Source organism: Tetrao urogallus (assembly GCF_951394365.1).
Source record: "Tetrao urogallus genome assembly, chromosome: 12".
NCBI lineage: Eukaryota > Metazoa > Chordata > Aves > Galliformes > Phasianidae > Tetrao > Tetrao urogallus.
In genome coordinates this window covers 13,517,159-13,538,481 of record NC_136825.1, presented here as the reverse complement: position 1 = coordinate 13,538,481, position 21,323 = coordinate 13,517,159, and the positions used below count along the sequence as shown (strand labels likewise).

Sequence of the window (21,323 nt, the reverse complement as noted above, 5' to 3'; positions counted from 1 at the left end):
ATTTTCAAACATCCTGAAACAGCTTTATCAGGATGACAGTAAAAAGCCTCATGGGAACAGAGCTTTTAAACCTATTTACAGTTTTATAATGTAGTAAAAAATACAGGCTAATTTTTAGTTAATGGCCTGCTAATTGCTGAGCTATCCTGAGGACATCTCAGGATACTTCGCTCTACTGTCATTCCAGCTGAGCAGACTTCACAGAACTAAAGTTTTCTAAATACCAAAGTATACTTATTATCAAAGATTTTTTTTTTTTTTTTTCCAGAAAGCAAACTACTCTCATGAAATACATTCTCATTCCCAAAGCTGAAGTCAGCAATTCAGACGTTCATATTTTAAAACCGTGTTTAGTTTGGTGAGTTCAACTTTCTTTCCAAGAAAATGAGCATGTGAGTGGTAGAACACATCTGAAAAACCTGACTTTCAAAAATGAGGATAATGAAAGATAACTTAAAAGCACATTTTAACTCTTTGCAGCTGTATCACATATGTATGTACCATTACTAATGTCAACATACAGTCTCCAAGTAAAATACAATAGAAATCACTAAAACCAGACAGCTGCACGGTGAACACCAAGCAAAGCGATCAAGTTCATCATCTACAAGCACTTATTGATATAAGGGCTATCCTACCCTCCTCACCTCACTTCCAGTGATTCCCAAACAATTTAGCCTCCTCTATATACAATACTGAAGAAATCTAAAGAGTTATCAGCTTTTTCCACTCTACGCATCATCCATGCAATTCAAGACCACACCTAACATGAAGTCTGCCTCATCTCTTCTCCAGTTCACAAGTTATTTTTTACCTCTCTCTCCTTACCCCAGAAAGAAGAAATGCAGACTTCTGACATTAAAAGTAGCGGCTAACAATGTAGTGAGTCTGCTGGAGGTCTGGTGGCCCTGCTCTACTTGTCCTATCAAAGCCACATTCCTTGCTGAGAAGCACAGATTCCAATCTCCCCATCTCTCAGGTTACTTTTCCATTGATGCATCTTTCAGTGTTTGATCCAGATCTCATGGAAGTCAATGGGAGTCTTTCAGTAAACATCAATAAATTCTGGATCATACCCTGAAATCATACTATGAGGACCATACTGAGCACAACTGCCTTTGTTCATCTGTTCATCTCCCATCATGCCTTTTTGTTTAAAGGGACAAGCAAACAAAAAGATCAACAAATAGCTTAAACATTTCCTCCAGTGCAGCTTTACATAAGAGAACTGGAGGAAAGAGAAAGGCTGGATAACAACCAGGACAAGTGACGTGTGCCCCACACTAACAGCACAGAGCAAGTAAATAACAATAAACTCGTAGGGAACATCTCCTTTCCAGAAGTGCTCTGCCAAATCGTGGCAAACTTGTGCATCAATCCGGGTACACAAGCTTGCACACACTGGGTACTGGCTTCTCTCCAGCGACTCTCTGTTCATTCCCGTTTGTGATGGGTTTTGTTCCAATCGTGCCACCCAGACACTGGCAGACAGGTCCCCACCTACTCCCCTGGCTTTTGTACCAGCACCAAGTTTGCTCCGCAGCTCCCAACTTCATCAAAGGACAGATGGAAACCACCCACGAGGCAGCCCCTGGAGCAGCACTATGGTAAAGCAACCCCTGCGTTCGCACAACCGGCCCTCGGGAAGGAGAGAGAGATGGAGAAAGAGCTTTTGGTTTCCCCCGTTTCAGAAAGAAGAAAGGAGGGGGCGCAGCCAGGAAGCTGACATACCCTGCCGCTGGAGAGCCCGCAAGCAGCCCGGTGCTGGCAGCCTTGAAGTCCCGAGCTGCTGCCTCCGCTGCTGCTGCCGCTGCCCCCGGAGTATTTCTGCTTCACCATCCAGTCCTCCAGCCCTTTGCGAGCCAGAGAGGCGTTCACCGCAAAACTATCACCTAGAAAAGAGGAGACAATGCCGCTGCTGAGCCGCCCGCACAGCCCGGCCGGCCCGGGGAGCCCGCAGCGGGAGCGGGACCGGGGCGGGCGGGCACAGCGCGGCGGAAAGTTGGGGAGAGGGCAGCGGCCGGGGGCAGCCGCGGGGACGGGCACGGAAAGGCGGTGAAAGTTACTAGCAGCGAGCAGCCATCCCTACCTTCCGGACTTTCCCTGGGTTTACAAACGGCGGCTAGGCAGATCCAGAGGAAAGTGTGTGAGGGAAATAATAAAGGGAGATCGTTAGACACCAGTATAAAATCACAGCAACAAACCAAGTAAAATCCGAATAAGGGGAAAGGACTGAGGAAGTAGCAAGTGAAAGGAACTAACCATGCTTCGAGTGAAGTTTCCCCATTTCTCTGCATTGATCTGCAATTACGATTCATTTGACTGCTTTCGGTAGGGTCAGGTTCTGTTGTCGTTCTTATTTTTGTAGCTGTATAAAATCCCAGCGTGTTTAGAAATCCATGTGCTCCGCTTCTCCCTGCTAAAGCACAAGCAAGAGCAAATCTCAGCTCCCTCCTGCAACACGGTCCGGCGTCCCCCTCTCAGCTCCAGCCTTCCTCCTCTCTCCTCTCTTTCCCAAAGACAGAGGCGGTTACAAAAGACCTTACTTCACCCACCGGGGAACATGATTGACACCTCATTGAGATTAGACCACTTGCAGGCAGCCTCCGCCTTCCCATTGGGCCGCGGCGGTACATGAAAGGGACGAGCGAGCCTTTTGGAGGCTCCCAAAAAAAAAAAAAAAAAAAAAAAAAAAAAAAAAAAAAAAAAGGAAAGAAAGGGGAAAAAAAATAAATAAATAAAAAGGAGCAGCCGGGCGCGTTTCACTTCCAGCCGGCACACAGGCGGCAGGGCCGGCCCGCCCCGCTCCCCGCGCAGCCCCCGGGCACGCAGCTCTGCGCCCCGAGCCCCGCCGCCAGCGGGCCCGGCCCGGCCGGCAGCGCCGCCCCCCGCCGGCTGCGGGCAGCCCCGGCCGCTCCCCGCCGGCAGCAGCGCCCGGGCACGCCGCTGGTTGTCCCCTTCGCTCCCGGCGCTGGGCGGAGGGAGCCGGGCACGGCGCTCGTGCTGGGATCGCAGCGCCTGGCAGCGCCCCCGGGACTCGGGTGCGGGATTCCTGTCCCTGCTTGGCGGGAGCTCGGTTACGGAGAAAGCCAGCGTGTCTGGAAAAGCAGTTACTCTATTGACTTGGTCCTGCAAACTGTTTTCCACAGACATCTTTGCTCGCGGAAGTGATCCGGCTGAAGTACCTCGTCATGCCAAAAGGCAGTTTTGGGGGTCGGATCTGCAGCCGCTTCTGAGCGATTCAAAACGTTTGCAGTAGGAAGACAAAAGACTGCATGGCTTTGCTTTTTTCTTAATTTTAATCGAGTATATGAGACTTAAAGAGCATTTCCTCTTCCGTTCCAGTTTATGAATGGCATATTTTTTTACGTATATAGTAAACTAAAAGGCTACTTGGTGCTTTAAAAAGAGAATTCTCACAGTCATTAAAAATTTGTTTCCTTCCTCTGGCTGGTCATTATTTTTCTCTTTATGAAAATCACATCTCCCTTGAGATCCTTCTAGTTGAACTAGGAAAGATAAAAGGGAACAAGGAGAGTGTGTAGTAGATTCAAAACAAGAAAAAATCAAGGCTTCTGAGAATTTCACTCAAGGAACTACTGGTGAAGATATGTAGGGATTGACCCAGATGGACTTGGTCCAAAGCTTCAAGGCCACATCTGTGCTTTAAAACCCATACGTTTCAAACACAGGCAGGAAGGAGTTAGACTTGGGAGCTCATCTGAACTGGAGATTCAAAGCATATGGAGTAATGCTTCTGCATGGGATTGGGATGGGGAGAGGAGGGTCAGGCTTGGAGCACATTTTTAGAAGAAATTCCAAAGCACATGGATGTGGTGAAGGGCTGGTATGAAGCAACTGTGCAACACAGCCATTGGAAAGCCATTACATGAGCTATGTGATGCCAAATTGTTCTTGGGATGACTGCAAAGTCATTCCTCACATTATTTCAACTATTTATCAGTCTAGCAAAGAAAACACTCGCGTTGTGAAATGCAGCCATTGCAACAGCATCAATTGCCTGTCAAATAACTAATAGCATGCATCTTTTGAATTTCTTTCTTTTTTATGTATTTTAATAATTTATTTGGCCCATTTTTTATGTTGTGTATTTAAAGTGACATATTTGTTCCTTTGAAGATTTTGGGGAGGAGAAGGAGGGAAAGAAAGATTTAGATGAAGCAGACTCCTTGGGGCATCAGCTTACCTAGACAGTGAAAACTTGTAAAAAACTCTCTGATGGATATTAAGACATTTGAAATTGTAACCCTCGTTTTATTTCCTCCTCAGCTCAGTCTATACTCTTGAATATCCTTTTGTTTACTTAATCAGCAAACGTTTTATTTGGGTTATCATTTATCTTCACTATTTACAAGAAACAGAAGATACCTCTGTGGATGTGCCCCCCCAGATAATATGGCCTTATTAATTTCTTTTGTGAAATAGTGCCTCCATCATCCAGCTCAACTGGACCTCAGAAATGTCACAAGTTTCAGCCCAGCATGTTGGGGAAAAAGCCCCCCCCTTCACAGAGAGTACAGAGGGCCTCTTGTGTCACCTCTCCATAGACCAAGGAACGTGTGTTTGTACCACCGTCACTGTTGATCCATATTGCTTTTATACATGCAACATTGCCTAGATCTTAAAGTAAGCCCTTCTCAATTACAATCAATAATGTACCCTGCAAAAACAAGAGCAAACCTGACCCCAAAATCCCCAACTTCACTCACAGTCTGAGCATCCAGTGTGTCCTTGGTCATGATGCTCAAGTGCAGGAACAGTGAGACGCGGACCACTTACTTTTTGTGGAGCAGGCATCACAGATGTGGGAAGTTTCCTTCTACATGGGAAAGTCTTAGCTACACTTGAAGGGACAAATCTTGAGATTCTGGGTATGTCTTTGATCAGACAAATTCTGGTTGATTTCAGGAGGCGTTAGAATGGTGTAACAACTGAAAAGGGAGCTCAGGAGTTGGCTCAGTAGAATCATAATGATCCTCAAAACTACAGAGACTTCGAGGCACACAAAGCCTTTTGTTTTTCCTTCCATGGAGCCAGAAGTGTGTTAAGTAGTGACGTCTAGTAAAATATCAGAGTAAAGTACACCATTCATAAAACTGCACGGATGATTAAAGGGTCTCTAATTCAACCCAGTGACCCCAATGGAATTTTTAAAGTTTGAAAGCCATGACGTAGAGTATTATTCATTGCCCTTTCATTAGTGCTGACTACGCTCTAATTTTTCAGAGGATGGAAAACCTTTTTGAATCTTGTTATAAAACAATCTGGTTGATAGGAAACAAATGTATCCTACCAAGAAACAAGTGAATAAGACCACTCTGGGAATTAATTTCCAATATTCAGTGGCATAGTGAAATTAATGACAAAACTTGCAATAGCAAGACTTATCATTTGCTAGATTAAGAGGATCTCTGTACTAGTGAAGGTTGCTTTGATGTCCAACAAAGAATAGGACTCATCTAGAGCTCCCATCTGCACAGCGATATTAGACAAAAAAAAAAAAAGTCTAGTTTGACTCTTTATTTGTGCATTAGCTACAGAAGAGAGGGCAAAAAAACAATGCTGATCTAGTATATGGTGATTAAAGTAAACTAGCATGTAAAAGATTCAGATTCAACATGAAGACAACAGAGCACAGCATAAGGCTACCTGAAAACAAGTGTCCTAAAGCAGTTGTTCAGAGGCTAGGGTAGAAATACTGTACAACACACTAATCGTGTACCTGCCCTTGGACTGGTAAATTTAGTTGGAGAACACACAGGACTCCTACACTAGCCTATCACAGGAAATTAGTCCCAAATAGCTGACAGAACTCACCTCCTCATTAGGAAGACCTAAATGGTAAGCTTGGAAAATCCCTGTGGCCAGCAAGAAGACTGAGCCTTGCCCAGCATACAAGCTATGTGCCATAGGCACTGCTGGCAGTGTTCAGGCTCTGTGGGTGCTGAGGTGGGGTAGCAGGGCTGCATCCTTCTGCCATGGCACTGCTTGCTCTAAGGGGGAGGGCAAAATACAAAGAGCAGCTGTCTGAGTAACAGGGTCAGGAGTAGGATAGTGCTTTCCAGTTCTTCAGTTTCACCTCCCTTTTTTTTTCCCTCTCTAGCCAGGCTCCCATCCAACTGAAGCTGTGGGAAATCTGACATTGGATTTCCTAAGTCTCAGATGTGTGTTGTCCTCTTTCACTTGGATGTGTCATGCAGGCCCTGCTAGACTACCTGTGCTTCTTACGAAGGAAAAAAAGGGTTTGTAATTCTCCAAAAATTGTACACACAGAGGCAGTAATGTGCAAACAGTGCTGCTCTTCCACTGTGTTAAGTAATCACCATCTATATTTTGCAGAAATGTTTTGAGAAAGGGTTGCTTAGTTGTGAAGGAGAAAATGAACTGATTTTTGTGCTTTCAGCACCATTGTCTGGGACGAGATGAAATATAAGTTGGAAGATTTTGGGGATTCATTTGATATAAAATTTTGATCTCCATTGTTCTCAAAATCATGAGAGGCACAAATCCCACTCAACCACCATTTCAGCCACCTTCTGGTTAGTTTCTTTTCTTACTCCATAAACAAATAATTGCTCACAGCAATGACACCTCTTCAATGATTGCATCAGATGATTTCCTGCTGTTAATGCACTTAAGGGTCACAATCCTGGCACTGCAGGTACAACGGATCCGTTTAATAACATTTAAATTTTGGGAGTGACCATATGAGTGCTTTGATTGCTCGTTCCTAAGATGGTATGCCTGTCAAAAGATACTTCCAGCTTTTGGGTCTTTGCCTTTGGTACCTAAGGTCTTGGCAGTTTTTTCAGCACTTTTGCCTCAGGCTTTTTTGCCGTCTGGCATGTCAGCACCTACTAGCTTTAGCAACTTTGCAGCCTTGGCTTACTGCTTCAAAGCTTTGGCATGAGCGTGCACTGTGGCATCTTTTCAACTCCAAACCTACTTGCTTCACAGGTTTTCTTTGTGTTTTTTTTTCAGGATGTCAGCAACTGCCCTGACCCTAGGGAGGAAGAAAGACTGATCAGCAAGTTCAAACAGTGTCTGTGCAGCAGAAAGATGTCTATCACAAATGAGCAGATTCACTCACTACATCACTTGCTGAGGAGGGAGGGATTCTGCGCAAGGGTGCCAGATATCATTGTACATGCCTAGGACCACGAGAAGTTTTTCCAGGCCTTCTTTAAGATTGTATTTGTACTTCTTCTGAAAGCCTGCAATGATGGGATAGAGAAATCTCTGGCAAATTTCGTCGTTAAAAAGCTATGTCCATACTACTGTGGATCCATCGAAGTTTTTACTCTTTCACTTGTCTTCAAAGCTGATAAAATACACCATGTGGAGAGAGCTGTCGTGTTTAATAAATAAGATGCTTCCCAAGATGATGACCAGAAGAACAGCTAGATATCCTTTGTACCACCTGCACTAAATCCTCCTTTCAGGTAGTACCACTTCTTTGAATTGCATTCAGGAATCTAAAATCTTCAGATGGAAGAATACACAGCGATGTGGGGTGTTTAGGCTCATGCCAGCTTCGTCTTTGTTCTCACTACCTATTACTGTGGAAGCCCCCGTCAGCTACTGCCTTCATTGAAGACCTGAGTGTTGGCAGAGCTAGAAGACCATTCTGTTAGAAATGCTCTGTCATTGTGAACTGGTAACTGTCACCAGTTACTGTGACTGGTTCTGTCCTGCAAATTTTCTTTCAAATGACTTTGCCCATCCAATTCCATAAACCAGACTTCAGCTCATCAGAAAATTGGAAGATGGAAAAAAAACCTCGACACTGAATAAGATCTAATAACAGTGAGACTAATGCTATGAGATCTCTTTCTAATGCTTTCCTAGCAATTTGAGAGATCTTTCAGTAGATTTTAATAGATCTAGAAATGCCTTTGACCTGGAATCTGACTGGAAGAGCCACCAGAAAGAATTCAAAGATTGAACGGAATTACCAGGATTTTTTCTGTCAAGTTTTCCCAAGGAAAACACAGTTCTTTCCCAAACAAAATGGACTTACAGTTTACTTACAAATCTGAAACACTGTGGATGTCCTTCATTAAAAAAAGGCAATCCTTGATCTATTTTGAAGTGCAATTTTTCTGCAGGATTTTTCCAGTGGGTATTTTGATATGAAATAAAAGCTGCTAACAACTATAACAATATAGAAAGAAAGTGGAAAAATAACTTTAGCCGACATTGTGTACAGTATGCTACACATAAAAAGAAAAGAATCAATGTGAAAAGTAGTGCCATGACTTCAATAATCAGAACCTTTCCTTTAGCATCTAAGAAATGACAAGTGAGAAAGTTTTAATATAGGAGAGGATTTTTATTTGCATTTCTTAACAATAAGGGTAGTTTATACTCCACCTGGTGTCTTTTCTCACATCATCTTTTATGGGCTTCTCTCAGTGACAAGTACCTTTGTACAAAGGTTTCCCCCCTCCTCCCCCTTCCCTGGTTCTAACTCTAGCAGGCTTCAGCATAGAAGCACAATGGGAGCATTGAAAGGAAGACAGTGGGACACCTCCTTTGATCTTGTGTTCTAATAACTTGTGTATGTTTGTGTCCAAAAACAATGTTCCAAGGCTTTTCTCGTGAGGGCTGCGGCTGCTGCCAAATGAAAAGAACGCTCATCGCAGGGGTGGTGGAACAGTTAAACTGTATTCAGGACAGGAAAGTACTGGCCAGTAATGTAAACAGCAGACTGTAAACTCTGCTAAATGCTTTGATGACTGAAGAGATCCCCTCTCCTGACAGCTGACAACACAGACAGCGTAGATCTGCTCAAAGCATGGCACAGAGGGTCACCATTAAATCATACAGTTCCCTATTACTTTCCATGTCCATTCTAGAGGATGCTCTACCTGTGGACAAAACAAATGTGTCTTGTATTAGAGCAAATGGCTACAGTCAAGCAAGCCAGCTGAGCTCCTCCTCTCCAGTGCTGCTTGCTGAATGTTCTGTAGTTTTTAAACCACAAAAAGCTGGATTTTTGCTTTCAGTTTTTCATTTTGTTACTTGCTGCTAACTTTTTAAGAGAAGGGTCTAGAAAAATAACCCATAGAAGAGCAAAACAGGACCAGTCAGAACCTTACAGACAGACAGAGAGAGCACCAGAGCCACAGCTACAGAGAAGCAGAGGAAAAACTTGCTTGATCAGAGTCTATTGTTTCCAGTCATGTCCTGGTAAAGTCTTATAAACCTCATCACACACTGACACAGCTGTGAACTTTGAAAAGAGAAGGTAAGAACCAGTATCTGTAGCTACATTTTGTATTTAGGTTCCATCTCTGGAAAGAAGATTTGAAACTACAGATTTTGCCAGATAACAAAGCCTGATTTTCAGTATGATAGCTTTGGGAAAATTCTTTCATGTAACGTGAAAAGCTTGGATTCAGCAGGCATTGGTTTGGTATAGCACCTCTGTGTTTGTCTTGCTTGCTGTTTTTTTTAAGCACAAGTTTGTTTGAGTTCTGTTGCTATACAAAGCAGCATTTATAAATAGAGCAGTGTAATAAGTATTAAAGGTAATAAATATCTGAAAAAGATAAAAATATTAGTAAAACTATCTTCCACACTGCGTGAATTACAATTCCAAAGTGTTTTGGCAAGCTCACTCATAACCATATTGAACTGGGAAGGAAGACTTTAACCGAAGATCGCACCTGGAGCACCACGTCAGTGCACAAACCTGGTAATGGTAGATTGCTGCATGCTGCAAGTATCCTGTCAACCTAAAATACAAAAGAAAGCCTTCTTCTGAACATTATAACACGGCAAAACAAACCTTCAGGTCTATTTTTAAGTTGCTTACACACTGCATCTTTGGTTACTACTGATTTTCAATGTGAGGCAGCACACACCCAGCAAGAGCCAGAGGTGAGGGCAGCAGCCAGGCTCTGCTCATGTACGAGCACTTCTGCCACTCTGGATGCAGAACAGACTCTGGCTGCCAGCAACCGATAGACATTGTTGGTGGTGAATTACATGTGATTTAAGCAGAAAAGATCTGCATTTTTAAGTGCAGGTTTTCTATAAACTCACACAAGGGGCTCAGCATGGGCGCAGCCTGCCGCTGCTGTGCAATTGGCTGTAGCCTCATGCCAGATGTGCACCTGCAGTGGTAGAGAGCTGCCCAGCACCACATGAATGCATGTTCCAGGTGTTGAGACACACAGACTGAACCCTGTGTCTCCCCCTGGGTGTGTTGAATCCCTCACAAAGAAAAGAAAACAAATCCCTGATGCAGTGAACCACACTGGTGCAAACAGCACACACAAAAGCAGCATGATCTAAACAGCCCTTGTTATTTGCCTCTGTGGACTTTGCTGCATAAACTGCTTTGTTTTCAATTCACTTCGTCTTTTCTTACAAATGCATCCCATGGCTCATATAGATAAGATGCTATCTTAAATGATCTCAAAACAAAAATCTTCTCCATTCCTAAAAGAGACTTCTGAAGTCCTCGCAGATGGATAGACAGGAGAAGACCAAGATCTTCAATTGTTTATACCTCTCTGATTTGCCACTTATCATTGGCTGCCAATGTTACAAGACCGTGCACCTATCCAGCATGCTGGACATTGATCTAATCTCAGCTCAGCATGCCTGGCCTCTCCTCTATACTGCTGTAACATTTTCTTGTGGTGTTAATTATTGCATTCAGAAAGGCTGTGTTAGTCTGCATGAAGTAAAGATAACCCATGGAGATCCACTTTGCTGATGTGCTCCACACTCTGTGTCCTTTTGCATTGTGTATTTTGAAATACATGACAGAAGCTACAGGAATTCTGGTATTTGCATCAAGCTAACAAACCCCCAATTCTTCTCCTGGCATTCAGTAACTTTGCCATGGTGGTTTTGAACTACTGCCAGACCATGTCTAAACAAGGCAGCTTTTTTTTTTTTTTTTTTTTTGGCAGCATCCTGCAAAGGCGGAGTGCAGTATAGAGGGCTTCACTTTGGTCTCTGCTCCGTCAGCAGAAGGTCAGGTACACAGAGCACCTCTGGCACATTCAGCACACAGCAGTTCCTCACCTGCTGCCATTGCTTGTGGGAGTTCCTTGCAATGTCATAAGGGAATCTTTCTCTATAGGGCTCCTCCTGTGTTCCAAGGCATTTAAAGGACTACGGACTGTATCAGTGAGGCTAACGCTGTCTTCATGTAATAGCACTTATTTATTTTAGATTTTAAAACATCTAAATAACTTCCTAGATAGGAAAACACGAGGTAAAATTCATCTCCCTCTACAGTCAACTGAGAGAAATACATGGTTCATGTGGTCTGTTTCGTATGTCTGTATTTAAAGTAGTGATTAATCATTTTCTAAAAGTACCTGTTAGGACAGGAACTGGCTATCTCAATACAGGGATTTAAAATAGGTCAGATGAAATGGCTGTTCTCCTCCCTTGGTTATATAGGGAGAATGGGCGATGAGATGAAATGAAGATGTTGTAGGCAGCCAAAGATGGGTGAGGTGAGATGATTTCCACTCCCTGTACGTGGTACATAAAAGCCACTTCAAACTCAAGAATTCCCTGAATAACAACTTGTTAGAGGCTGAGAGATGATGGAGTTAAAGCATCATGATATGCCAGCCCTGTTTTTACATACTTTCCCAGTCACTGTTAGCAACCAGTATCCTGTACAGACGTTCTTAAACTAGCCAACAAATCAAGTGGAACATGAGAGTTCGACACCAACTGAAGAAGTTCATTTTGTATTGTCATCATGGAAGAGGAGAATTCCAAGTTTAGCCAAGCTGCTGAACTGGTCTGGAGACTGCACACCAATTTCAAGAAACTCCCATTAAGTACAGTTCATTCTCTCTCCATCTGAATTGTTGTACAACAACATATTAAAAGAAAACCTTGTTTCATAAAATGGTTTCCGCATGTCTTGAGCATCTCCTACTGAGAATGGGAAAGCATTAATAAAACTGGATTGAAAATTTTACAAGTCAGCATAAATCTCTGCAGAAAAAGAATATGCTTCTGCTCTTCCTCACTGTCAGGTGATCATTCAGTACTCCATGACTCTTCAGAGATTTTTTTCTGTACCACAAACCAATGAGATAGATTATGTAAATGTTGTTTATAAATTATGGAATGGTCTTTTGTGTCCAAACTGGCAGGAGGGATTGATTTAAAAGGACCACAAAATAGCCCAACCATCCAAACCTTCATTTCAACAATTAAAAGTATCCAGATATGATTCCTTGCTTTCATTTTAAGTAAGTATTATAAATAAGAATTCAAAAGTACTGTGGAGCTCTAAGCCTCTGTCAAGCTTATAGTTGGGGATCAGAGCGACACGGAAAGCAGATTTTCTGCTTTGTAGGAAATTCCACAAATAATTTTAATTATTCTGAAAGAGAAAAAAAAAAAACTTGAAATTTTCATTTTTTTTCAATGCTGCTTTTGATTTGAAACTGATTGTTCTGATTTTTCGGCTTTTTCTTTTACAAAGCACATTTATCTTTTTAATTCTTATGTAATGTGGTAAAAAAAGCTATTTCATGTCAAAATGTTTGATTTCGAAACTACAAAGAATTTCTGTTTCAAGCCCACTCAAATATCTTGCTCTGATATTTTAATATATAGAAAATTATCAAATGCAAAACATTTATACGGACTGACATTTGGCAATGGAAAGCCGTTCTACCATAAATTTTCTGGCCACTTCCAGTTTGAAACATGAGAGAATACAGGGATTATATTTACAACTGGGTTTTGTGTCTTCATTGACATTACTCATCCCTTTCATCTCCTAAGGGCAAAGATGACTCAGAAAATGATGATTGAAATACCAGGCCTTGGAGACAACAAATACTATATTCATATTGTATCACGCTGTAAAGTTTTAAGATATCATCTGAAAAAAATACTCTCTCTGATTCATTTGTCTCGGTGGTTTCAGTGAGGAAAGTATGCTTCCACTTCAGATGCAATTCAATCTCTCTATTCCAGTTTTACTATAAAGGAAGAGTGTCTCATTTTTGCCAGTTTCCTTTCCATGTCTATGAATACTTCAGGGTGCCTCTGATTATGCTAAACATTTTGGCAAGCTAAAAACAGTTGGCTTTATTTTATGTATTTTTATACCAAATATGTTTACAGTTACTTTGTTAGAATATCAGCACTTCTTCCCCATATGAGATACAACAGTGAATAGTACTTTGTTTGCTAATACTGAGCTGACAGTCACAATATACAGCATACAGACTAACCCCGAAAAAGAATTCTGTCCCCATCCAATACTATAAATAATATAGACATAATCCTATAAAAATATAAAATATAAGAGAAAAAGAAAAGGGAATCTTAAGTATGTCTATTCGTCTTTTGGCTTTACAATTGTACAGTCCCTCTGAAGCCATCGCATTTCATTACAGCGGAGCTTTCTGGTCTGACTACGCTTATAGAAAAGCAGCCTGCATAGCCCTGAGTTCTTTCCCTGTATTTGGCATAGATTTCAAGTCTAGGATGAGCATATGACCTTCAAAAAAAAAATCTTAAATTCAGAATATATAAAACAGGCTGCTTAGCCATTCTTCTTTATTTCTAAAGGAGATTAAATGCAGTTGAAGAAACTACACTGCATTCAGAAGCTGGACCCTTTGGAAGAAAGGGTGACATTTTCTCAAAAAGTCCACAGACTAGGACTTTTCAACTGTTTCAGTATAAAGGAGCCAAATATAAAGAGCAGGAAACCATTCTGTACTTTCAGAATAATGTGAAAAAGACAACCCAAGAGAGCTTTAATACCTGAAACGCTCTTAAATCCTAAAGAAAGACTTTTTGTAATACTATATCAAAAGGGGAAAGAGAAATAGCCCAACACAGTGCTTTCCTTTTTTCAACACGATATGGATGCGGAAAGTATGTTAATTCTTGTATTCTCAAAGGAAAACAAATAGCATAAACAGACAGACAGGAGAGGAAGAGAGCAGTATGTTTAAAATAATAGAGAAACCCACCACTCATTTAAGCTGTTAGCTCTGGGAAAGCTCAGGCTGTGTGTCCAATCACAGGACCTACAGTTTATGCCAAGACTCGTTTCAGATGCATTCTGCACCAACTCCACCGAATGCAAACACAATTAGAGCATTCAGCATCAGACAGTAGGAGATCCCCTTTGATGTTGGGATAAAATGAGGATATGCATGGTTTTGTCCAAAATGACAACCATCCCAGGTTTACTAATGGGTATCTAATAGAAAAAGAGAACTTTATGATGCTCATTAATTACCAAACTGTCATGTGCTTCTGGCAGAAAGAAAGTAATCCTCTTCTCCAGATTAGACAGCCACCACAAAGGACTTCAAAGAACTTTCAGTCCCCTCCCCTGAGAGCTGCCTTGCATAAACCTCACAGCACTAACCGTGCAAATTAAAAGAAGGGAGCAGTTGACAAACCCTTCCTGATACATGCGCACTCTATTGCTGTTGGCAGTTCAGACACGAGCCCTTATTCTGTTGGCAGATGTGCACATTCTTTAAACAAAAAACATGCTCTAAAATTCGCACAAAACTTTACAAATTATCGGTAAACAATGCTTTATGTTCTTTCTTTCAAGCCTGGAGATGTTTGTGCTGAAGATTCTTTGAGGGCAATAAAAATTCCTTTCTAAAAACATGAAAATGTAGAAGAAATACAGCTGAAAGTCTAGTTCTCCGAAATTTTCCTCAGATGCTTTTCTTAATGAGGAGCAGCTAAAGTATGCCTGTTTTTCTGGCAAGTGGCCACAATGGGTACAAAGGGCTACAGAGATCATCTAATATGAGAATGTACGTGTTAGGGAGTCTGAAGCACTTACAGTGATTCTCCTAGCTTTAGATGGTCAGACATCGATACAATTGGGGAATTCTCTTTCAGCACAAATTCCTTCTCTTGCTCCTACATTTCTATAAACTCTTTGTACGTTGCTTTTTCTTCTACGGACTGAACTCTACAGAGACTTCAAAGTACACGTTACATTTCACATATTTATGATCGTCACCAAAATGCATGTATTTATGGTTGTTTTCAGAAAGGTATGAAACAGTGATAAAGTCTGAACTATCTCTCAGGAGGAGCAGGGGGACAGGTACTTCTGATGTTTGGATGTCACATGAATTCTAGATGGCAGGATTGTGTTCCTGAACAAACTTGCCTTGTGGCTTTATGTTTACCCATGTAGATTCAAAGCACTTTACTGACAAGGTGGAAAACAATGAGCCCCAGTACGATTTGGAATATCACTCAAAGTCCTTCCAAAGTAGCACTTGGTTTAAGTTCTGTGTCTTGGCCTTGTCTGAACAGATGAAGCTTTTAGTAGGTGCCCCACAAGTTTCAATTTTAAATAAGGGCTTTCTCCAACCATCTCGACACATTCTTTAGTATAGAATGATTGCAAGAAGCATGCTGCTGTCCAATGTAGAACTGGCTTTACATTTACACACAAAGTGCCTTGGAAAGTAGTGTTGATTGACAAATGGTACTAAGAGTTCTGGGAAAAAATAAATCATCATAGGCACCATCAGAATTGTTCCTTTGCTCACAACACTTCTCAGATAGCACCTCTTTCATATGTCATATTAAACCTGTTTAAGATCCTAAACTGTCTGACTAACTCCCTCCTTCCCAAGTAATGTGTGTGCTGCTTCTCCGTTTGATTTTTCAGTAGCAACAAAACACCTAGGAACAAAAAGATGAATTTTTCCTTTTGTAGGAGTAACTTCACATTCTTGAAAACTTGAGGGTTGCATCAGAAGTGCCATTTGTTCTCAACATGTGGCCACTCTAGTTCAGGGATACATATGCAAAATCCTGAAAAAGGCTTGCTGAAATCTGCTGTTCAGCCTTTTTTAGGGCAAAATTCTTCTTCTATGGGTAAAAGCTTCCAAATGATTCTATGATTTTTTTTTTCTGTTTACAATTAATTTTTCATAAAACAAACAAACAAAAAAACTTAGTAAATACTCTCTGCACAAAACTGGAAAAGCTGGAATATTGTCTGAAAGTTCTTTTCAGCTTTCACTGATTTGCTTGAGAAACCAAAATATATTTTCCAATTGTCTCTACAATTAAGCTCTTAGTTGACTCTTACTCACTAAACACATGCCTTTTTTTTTTTTCCCCCGAATTAATTAATTCTAAGAGTCCTGATATTTCTCAACTGTCATGAGTAGGGCACTGCATGCCTATCAGCTCTCAAGTAAAAGTGTTCAGAATGAACCAAGTTGCAATGGGTGAAGTAAAAACATATTTGATATCTGTTTTGTCAGACCCAAGGACATTACCTGACAGCTACCAGCTCCAGAATTAGACCACAGAAATAAGCAAGTGCCCTATGCTGAGGGAGAGATAAGCACTGTTCATCAAGAAGTCAAATGAAATGTGATCATAACTAAAATATCAGCTATATTGTGCAACAAGAAACTTGCCTGATCGTATCTCCAGATTCTTTCCTTCCCAGCATAACCTGTTAAAAATACCTCCAAATATACTCCCATATGCTGTTGATGATGCTATTTCTGTGTATTCTGCTATTTCGTATAGTATTAAACTATCAGAATGATTTTAAGCTATTATTAAAGACTGATATGAGTACCTTGTAAGTTTGTTAGGAATTTGTAGACTGAATAAAGACACAACACTTTCTTTTCCATTCTTTTTTAAAGAGTATACATTAGAGCTGAAAACCAAATGCCCTTCTACATTTTGTATTTGTAAAGCAAGATTTAATCTTTGACACAACATCCTCTGTTAAGAATATCCTCTTCCACCTTCTTTCCAAACACTTAAAGACAACCAGAACAGATATAGCCAAGAATAAGTCACCGCCAACTCCAGTTCATAGCTACACATTTCAAAAGGAAGTCTTTTCCTGGATAGACAAACTGGACTAATGCATTCATTCTACTTCCAACCAATAGTTCATCACAATAAGACCAAAATCCCAGTTAATTCCTAGATGGGTAAGTTTCTCCAGATGCACATCAACTTTCAGGATATATCCTGAGAAATGTGACTCCTTTTGTTAGCTGTTTTCTCTAGGCAATGTCAACGGAGAATTTTAAAACACTCTGGCTGGCATCAAACAATTCATTTTACTGAATGTGAGCTAATTTCGCCAGGTTTTCTTTTGTTTAAGTGAAAACAAAGAATATCTGTAAAAGCTTGGGAATAGGCTGATCCTTGCAGGCAGAAATTCAACTCAAGTTAGTTTAAAAAATGTAATAACAGAGGGTTTTATATTGATTTTTTGTGTTGTGTGCTTGAATCTGTGAAAGAAGCAGTGAAAGAACAAATTAAGGCAGCAAACAGAAATCCAAAGTGAACAGAGAAATGATTGTGACATGATCTGAAAAGAGTGAAGAGTTTTAGAGCAGAGGGCTGTCTTGGAAGAGGACCGTGGTCTCTCAGTCATGTTGCTAATCCCAGCTGTGCTCAGGCAAACAGGCTCCTGTGCATATTCTTTGTGACTTAGCAGATTTGTCCCAGAGAAATACTTCAGTCCATAGTCAAGTTCTCCTCCCAACAGAAACAAGCTAAAATTGGTGAGCCCCTTAGGTCAAAAAGGGATTAGTGGTGTTAGCAATGAGATCTGAAGCGTAAGCACAGAAATTTCAAGTTGCTATTCCTGCAAGTCTGAAGTACAAGCTCTGGCAGTTGTTCAGTTCGATGCCAAACTCGAATGAATGGCACAGAAGATGGTCAGAAAGGGCAGGGTTTTTTTAAGCAGTCAACTAGCTCATTCTAGCATCAATGACTGTGGCAACATTATTTTCCCCCTCCAATATCTGAATCATCCTAATCCAGGAACAGCCCTCGATATGTTTGGATGAATCCACACACAGGGCATAGCTGGCCACAGCACAGCTAAGAGGCAGGACTCAGGAGGGAAGGAAGAGACCCCACTTGAACTGGCAAAGGACTCGAGGAAACTTGTATTTTTGGCATATTCAAATATATGTAACGTCTTCCAGGATAAACAGGCGATGAACCAGTTTATACACACTCCAATGTATCTGGACTTGCAGATCAAGATCAGGAGAAAAAGACAAGCAAAAGTCCTTCCAAAAGGCTGTGGATTTGGCTGTAGAACTTGAATCCTTCCCTTCCTCTTTCAACAGCCCACCAAATAAGAAGGCAGCTGAAGATGAAAGTGATGCCAGCCGATTGCTGTGAGCTGAGGCAGCACAGCTTGATCTGTATTTTGGGAAAGAGGAAGTTCTGAGGTATTTGAGATTTTTTTTGTACAATTAGCAAAAGTGATCAATTCAGACAGTATAAAAAAACTGTAAATGGGAAGAATGGAAACATTAAATGAAGTCATTAAACCTCATCACATTGAAAAAAATTGCCCCAAAAAAGGACAAGCCAAGTCCCCAGATAATCACAGATACACAGAGCTTTGATAGCTATAGAAAGCTTATCTGTGAGTTTGCCAGGAGTTTTCTTCACAGGCTGGGTGAAAAAGAGAAGTGGCCAGCAATTTGGCAATTTTAGAATTCACCCATTGCTTCCATACATGGACACATGCAAATAAACACGTGCACACACAGAGCTCCTTTTCTGTTTTATCCATGTTCAAAGTTTCTACTGGCTGAACTTAGATTTCAGTGGAGGGCAAGCGTACCACAGTAGGTGCCCAGAGTGTTCACATGGAACTATACTACTACTAATTACTGCCAGGCCTCTTAAGAGATTGGAACATTCTGGCTAAAGCTGGTGCTTTAAGGCTGAGCTAGCTGAAGCTAGAAATCTGGCAAATCTCTACTTTGCATATTAGGTTAGATAATGTATTACTAACCACAGTGATCAGGAGTTTTTCTAAATGATCAATGAGCATTTCATATTTAGAGTAGCAGTAGGATGAGGGAAGAGAGTGAAAAACAAATCCCAAAGCATCAGGCATGCTGCAGGTATGCTCTTCAGTACCACAAAGAAAAAAAATACATATTTTCTTGAGTATTACAGGTCAGGGACACTAGCATTAATAGTGCATGGTCATGTGAGAAAACAAGGGGGAAAAAACTGATCCACAAAACTTCTGACAAAAAGAATGCTTTGTTAGAAAAATTAAAACAATATTTGCAAATTTGTTTAGTAATGTGAGATGCTATAGTTGTTTTGGTGAGCGTTCAGAATTCTTAATTTGAGACCAGATTTTGAAGAAGGCAAGATCATTAAGTCAACAAAGAGATTCTTAGGAGATCCCGATCTAAAGTTAGAGAAGTGATGGGAATATGATATACTTATCACTATTAATCAGAACAAGGCAGGACAAAAGTGGAAATTCCTAGCAAGCATATTCAAAATGCAATAAAAAAGTTTACAGAAGGCAGTACAAAAAAATTACACAAGAATGGAAGACAACTCTAGTCTACACAGGGTTCACCCTATGAAAATGACATAACATTACGCCTGAAGTTACAAGAAAAATTCGAAGATTAAAATCCATAGTAACGAAATTGAGATTTTATGCTAGTGAAATTATTTTTACTTTCTGTTTGCATGTGACATAAAGAAACTAATAATGATAATCATGACTCTGTCAGAGGGAGCATCTTTGAATATACTAGGGCTGCAATCATTTCACAAACTCTCTCACTGAAAAAAAAACACAGAAAGACCAGCCCATGGAGAAATAAAGAAGAAAAAATAAAAAGTAAAAGCACAAAAACAGAAACCATCCCAACACATCCCCAAAGCTTAAACACTAAAAACAAGAAGAAAAAAAAAGAAGTGTTAAAAGAAATACAGCATTTCCACAAACGAAAGTAATAATAAGAATAAAAGTCTATAGTTTGACACAATTGTACTCAACACTGTATTTGTTATAATAATAATTTTGATTTTTATGAGTGTGTTCTGTAAGATTATGATTTTATATTAAGTATCCTAAATGGTCTTGTGGATATAGTGTTTTTACAATTGTTCTAGAATTGTTTAAAAGCTGGAGTGGAAGTAGAACCCTGTCTATAAGTTTTAGATTCCAAATCTGCAACTTTGAAATTGGGAAGTGGGACCTGACTAGGAAGCTTCCAATAGACTTCTTAAACCTCTGGTGTTAAGGACAGTATAAATTCCATGGAAAGAACAAGAGAAATCAGCCAGAAATACTACCATGAAATGATTCACCCTATCAAAATTTCCTGTACCTACCAAATGGCACAGATATATCTAAAGGCATAGATATATGCCCTTTTAATGGCATTAAAGCTGGAAACTCTTTTGAAGATGTTTGCTGGAACTATCATTTGGTGGCTAAATTAAGACAGATTTGCAGCAAAAATAAATTATGGTCTCCATCACAAAGGAGAGGAAAACCAGATTTCAATTTCCAATTTCCAATTTCCAAAACAGTGGAGTAGAAATGCCCTTGATGTGCTAGTGTCCTAGCTCTAGAACGAACACTTCTAGGACACCTCCTAGGACTCTTGAATACTTCTCTGTCTTTGAGACATGCATTCATACAGTCCAAACCTCACAAAATAGGGCTTTTACCAAGGGGCCCATGTGCTAACTCCTCCCAGACAAGTCACCCCCATTTTCTTCTTACTTTCAAAGATTTCCCAAATGTCTGGCTCAGATCATGATGGACAGAAAAAGAAAGCCAGTTGTGGAGGTACAAGGTAAGGAACAAGTGCCTATACTGAAGAACAGCGTTAGGAGGTAATACCTGACTGCATTACAGTCCTATTCAGAAAGATCTATAAAAATGCCAGTGGATGAGATTGTTGAAGTTAGCTAAGCCAGTTAAGAGCCTACAGTGCATTAGGGTAAGAATACTCTACTAGGTTCAGATACAACATGTATGGAAATAAACAGCTAGCAGCATCACGACAGTAACATTGATTGAAATCCAGGTATTTACCAGAATTACATGTGAATAGAAAATATTAGCTAGTGATCAGATAGCAGATACTTCTCATACAGATCTAGATCTGTAATTAATAAGTGTCTTGATTCCTCGAGTAGGTCACTAAACGAGTGCTTGGTAATATGCTAGTCATACTTAGCTAAGTATTAACCATATGGAAGATTTCATAAAACCATAGAGCATCGAGTTATTATTGCTGGATGCCTACCAAGCTTGAAAGCAATCCAGCAAAACCTTGATAGCACAAAAACTCTGATTCTTCAGTGTATCCAGCCAATGGCAGCCTGTCACTGTGGGAGGGTAATCATGTTGAGAGGATGGTCAGAGTGGATAAACACATTGCCAGCTTTTATCTGATGATGTAAGGATAACAAAATGGGAAAATAGCTATTCATCCTGAAGGCTCCACTGAGTTTGGAGGGCG

At 40.6% G+C, this 21,323-nt stretch overlaps 1 protein-coding gene across 1 annotated transcript in view; it reads right to left on the bottom strand.

Moving 5' to 3' along the window:
• NKD1 (NKD inhibitor of WNT signaling pathway 1) overlaps positions 1-2,287 on the bottom strand; it is a gene marked incomplete at both ends in the record, with an annotated part of 102,080 nt that extends 99,793 nt beyond the window's left edge. The window contains 3 exons of the mRNA XM_079541392.1: positions 1,732-1,892; positions 2,090-2,122; positions 2,263-2,287. Of these exons, the coding sequence (XP_079397518.1) occupies positions 1,732-1,892; positions 2,090-2,122; positions 2,263-2,287 (219 nt within the window). The remainder of the gene's footprint in view (positions 1-1,731; positions 1,893-2,089; positions 2,123-2,262) is intronic.
• Positions 2,288-21,323: the final 19,036 nt, after the last annotated feature.